We start from the raw sequence: 5,000 nt of genomic DNA, 5'->3' as shown, positions 1-5,000 counted from the left end.
CATCCCCATCCTGAAACTAATTATTTTGTAGCCTGTAGTTCCTGTTGGTCGTATCTCACGCTTAACCTCCAATCCCTCCACACCATCTGACATTTGAGCTGGCTCAGTTGGCCAGAAACACTCCTCCTTCAACAGAAACTCCGGACCTTTTTTCCACCTTTCAGACTGCTTGGAACGTGTTGCATCGTCTGCTGGGTTCTCCCCAGAGTTAACGTACCTCCACTCTTTCTGATCACTGCCCTCCCTTATCATAGAGACACGGTTTGCCACAAATGTCTGGTATCTGGCCTGATCGTTCCTAATATAGCGCAAGACGGTCGTTGAATCGGTCCAATAATAGACCCCATCTACCCTGAAATCTATCATGGTCAGAATGGTGTTTCCTAGTCTTACGGCCAGCACCGCTGCACTAAGTTCTAGGCGGGGCACCGAAACATGCTTCAGTGTTGCTACCCTTGCCTTTCCCATGATGAATCTGCAAGATACGTTTCCCCACAGATCCGAGACCCGCAAGTATGCCACTACTCCCAAAGCCATGACGCTTGCATCTGAGAACAAATGCAACTGTACTAGGGTGGCTGATTCCCTTGGATAACCTTCAGGCTTCTGGGCACACTGGTCCCGCTGGTCTGGCTCAGCCTCTTTACCCTCGCCTTGATACGGTCTGTAGTGTCAGGGTCTAACTCCATGTCCCAGGCTAACTTTAATCGGCAGAGGTCCTGCATGATGACCCTACCCTCGATTAAAACTGGCGCCAATATTCCGAGTGGATCGTAAATCGAGGCTATGGCTGACAACAGGTCCCGCTTAGTCCTTGGGACTGATATTAGCTCTGCGTGGACACCCAATTCATCAGTGGCCAAGTCCCACTGCACTCCCAAAGCCTTTCTCTTATGTGACTCTGATCCCTCTATAAGCTCTGAGGTGCTCCTACTGTACCACTCCCTCGGGATCGATGACATAACCTCCACGCAAGGGCTGCTGAACTTTATCAATGTAAACCCCCCTTTCTTGCAGAGCTCTTTAACCTCCAACAAATTGACTAACAGTGCATCTTTGCGATCCTCGGCTCTCAAGCAGTCATCTACATAAAAATTGTTGGCAACTGTGAACCGTGCTTCCTCTGAAAATTCATTCCCAAAGTCGCTTCCCGTCTGTTTCAGCACGAAGTTTGCAATGCTCGGAGAAGAGCAGGCCCCGAACAGGTGGACTGCCATTCTCCACTCTTTGGGTTCCTTGTCAAGACTATTTTCCCACCAAAAGAACCTAAGGTAATCCCGCTGATGCTCTGGTACCCGTACCTGATAGAACATAGTATTTATATCTCCTGTATAGGCAAATAGACCTCCCCTAAACTTTACCAACACACCCAACAGAGAGTTCATCATATCAGGTCCCTGCAAGAGTAGGTCATTTAAGGATATACCCTCCACCTTGCTTGCTCAGTCAAATACAACACGGACCTTGTCTGGCTTGTCTGGATGTTGCACACCAAAATGAGGAATGTACCACACATTTCCCTGGCTGGCTGCAGTCACTCGCTCAGCATAGCCTTTCTGTTGCATCTCTCTCATGAAGGCACTATACTGCTTAGCGTAGTTACCATCCTTCACTAGCTTCTTACGAAGGCTGTGCATACGGCGCAATGCGATGTCCCTTGTTTCTGGCAATGGCCCATGATTGCCACGCAGAGGCAATGGTACCTCGTAAGTTCTTCCTTTCTTTCTAACCCCTTTCTCTATTATCTCTAGCCATTTCCTGTCCTCTGCAGACATTTCCCTTCTGTTAGATGCAACATCGTCATACTCGCGATTGTAACTCTCAACCAGTATGCGGTCTAACTCAAGGCGCTTGCTTGTCACTTGGATCTTATTGACATGCTCTTGTCTCCTTTTGTCCTTTGCTCCACATACCACCCAGCCCAATAATGTTCGTATGGTATGGGGTTCATGGAGGCGTGTTGAATTAATAACTTCCCTTGGCTCAAGTAGGTGAGGCACATTGTTCCCAATTAATAAACCTACCTCAGTTTCTACCTCTGGGATGTAAATCTCTCGCAAGTGTGGCCATCGTTCCAGATCTCTGGACCTGACCACATCGCACTCGTCAATCGGTATGCGAGGGGCACTCAACACCGGGGGGAGTGTAATGCAAGTCTTGCCCTCATAGTCCAATACTGACAATCCCGAGACTAGACTGCATGCAACTTCCCCTACTCCGTTGATGGTTTCAACATTCACCTTAACGTCCTGCCTCTCAGTGCTGCCTAGGGTCTGCATTAAAGCTTCCGAGACAAAGCATGTGGAACTCCCATTGTCCAAGAAAGCCTTCGTGAAAACCTCCCTTCCTTCCCTTGACCTAATCCTTATCGGCACAACTGACATTCCTGTACCAATGCTACCTCCTCTAACAGCCCTGAACATAGCAAATTTGTCATGTGTTCCTTCCTCCTGAGACACTAAGGCTCTATTTGAGTGCTCAGATCCTATCACTTCTACTTCTTGGACCACTTCTGCTCCTTGGACCACTTCTACTTCCTGGTGTCGATGCAACAGCGTTGGGTGATTCCCATTGCATATGTTGCAACTTTTCCTGTTTCTGCAATACTGAGACCTATGACCACTTCTCAGACACCCAAAACAGAGCCCCAACTCCCTTATGGCTCCCAGTATTTCCTCAGGTCCCATTTGAGATATTTGGTGGCATTCATCCACTATATGGGGTCCTGTACAGTACCAACATGAAAGCGGGGCAGTTCTGTTACATGAAACTTTCCTAGCCTTAGTTGGACACTCAGCCTTGACTGGTGCTTTTCCTTCTCCTACCCGAGGGGTGTCTTCCCTTCTGCCCCTCTGAAATAGGTTCAAGACCCTAGCCACTCCTTCAATGAAACTCACCAAATCATCAAACGACACAGGCCTCTTTTTTTTTCTCATTAATCTTATCAGCAACTCTCCACCATCGAGCCTGCACCCCTAAGGAGAACTTGCCAATGATCAACCTCATTGTTTTTGGATTTTGTAATTAGGCAATGCCATAAGGGACGCACGAAATTGCATTCCTGCAAGTTTTGAGTGCCACCGAGTACTCGTCATACTCTTCCGCGTTGTTTTCCCTTATATCTTTCCATTTAATTATCTTTTCCACAAACGCGGTGGCTATCTGTTCTAGGTTTCCATATCGCTCCTCCAGCAACTTCCTTGCCTGCTTATAGCCCTCTGAAGCTTCCAAGTGGATGCAAGATGCCACAATATCGTTTGGCATGCCTGTCGTGTATAAATCCAGATACCTCAGCCTTTCCTTATCATTCGTCAACTGGCTACTAAAGACTTCATCAAATGAGCGAATAAACTTAAAATACTTTGTACGATCCCCATCAAACTTAACTATATCCTGCTTGGGCATCAAGCTTTTAAGGTTGCAAGAGATTAGCGCCTGCATGACTTCCCTATTGCTCAAGTCCCTCTGGTCATTCTCGCCCGAGCAACGGCATCCACTTAACCCAATCTCGGGCGCTTCGGTATTCAAATGCATGGGTCTCTCACTCCCGCTTACATCAGGGCTTGTGTGTTCTCTTACCCTAGGGAGGTGAGTTATTTCCTTTTCTTTTACTCTGACTTCTCTAAGGCCCTTCTCCTCTGCCTCCACTCCAGCTAACTCTGCCTCTAAACCGACCCTCTCCCTCCTAGCCTTTAGCGCTGCTTCCTCTCGCTCTATGGCGTCTATCTCCTTCATCGCCCGTAATTGTGCTGCCAACCTGGCTCTAGAAGCAGCTAATACTGCATGCCTGCTCCCAGAAGAACTCGCGTGCGACCGCTGAGATCTCCCGGAAGCAACAGATTGAATACCAATGACTGATGCGCTATCCCCCAAATTTAAATGTTCTTCCTCTTCCCTGGGCTCTTCAGTGCACTCACCTACCTTCTGGCCCTGATTAACCCCACTCTCCTGCCTAACCTCAAGTCCCAGCATAAACTCCTGTACCTCTACGCCATCCTTCTCTAGGGCTTCACTTAGACACTGACACAATTCAGACTTGTTCCCTCCTCTTGGGAGGCCTCTAACTTCCAACTCCTCTCTCAATTGCGCAACCTTTAGGGTCTCCATTTTCCTAGGCCCCGTTCCGGCACTCCCTATGAGCTAACAAAATTCCCTAGTTGAATCGTAGCTGACCTAACCGATGAGTGGCCGAGAACCTGCACTACTCAACGAAGACCACCAACAGTACCTATGTTGCGACTGCCTAAATCCTCTAAGCCTAGAGGCTGTCCCTAAATGTATCAATGTCTCGTGGCCCAGCCTCCTACCTGAAAGATCTTCTATTTGACATATCCCAGCCCTTACCTGAAATAACTTCTATTTGACATATCCCAGCCTTTACTTGAAAGAACTCCTATCTGAAATAACTTCAATTTGACATATCCCAGCCTTTACCTGAAAGAACTCCTACCTGCAATAACTTCTATTTGACATCTCCCAGCCTTTACCTGAAAGAACTCCTACCTGAAATAACTTCTGTGAAATAACTAAACCCCTCCTTGTTATGCCTAAGTTCTAATACCATGCAGCATGCAGCAAACTAACAGCTGTCAAACTGAGAACTCTAGTGACCATTGGCTTAGGATTACAGCGCCCCGTAACCGACGTTGGAAGTGGGGTTTCTTCATATGGATATTCCTCAAATTGGTAAAGTTAAATTGGGGTAACCGTAACATTACGTGCTAAGTTCTCATTTGAATGGGTTTTTAAATTGGATCTTCCAAGAAATGTTTTCATGCCACACACAGAATAAACTTATGTATTAAATCAAACCCGTGATACCATTAACCTAAACAGTTATGAGGACCTATAGACGATTATACCTAAACCAATACAGAACCAAGGGACCACATTATAAAATTCCACAAGGTTTCCCTCGACGATCAGATATCACTATCAACCACGAAATACATAAATAATAACCTGAGAACACAACATTCTGACCTTTTCCAAGTCTTAAT

At 46.8% G+C, this 5,000-nt stretch overlaps 1 protein-coding gene across 1 annotated transcript in view; it reads right to left on the bottom strand.

Moving 5' to 3' along the window:
* The window catches only part of LOC137640856 (uncharacterized), a 1,668-nt gene extending 1,131 nt beyond the window's left edge, over nt 1-537 (bottom strand). Inside the window, exon 1 of the mRNA XM_068373318.1 lies at nt 1-537. This exon is cut by the window's left edge and continues 401 nt beyond it. Coding sequence (XP_068229419.1) covers nt 1-537 — 537 coding nt within the window.
* Nucleotides 538-5,000: the final 4,463 nt, after the last annotated feature.

This window comes from Palaemon carinicauda, chromosome 5 (genome assembly GCF_036898095.1).
Source record: "Palaemon carinicauda isolate YSFRI2023 chromosome 5, ASM3689809v2, whole genome shotgun sequence".
In the NCBI taxonomy this organism is placed as follows: Eukaryota; Metazoa; Arthropoda; class Malacostraca; order Decapoda; family Palaemonidae; genus Palaemon; species Palaemon carinicauda.
The sequence above is the reverse complement of the archived record's forward strand: the minus strand, read 5'-3'. Positions and strand labels throughout refer to the sequence as shown.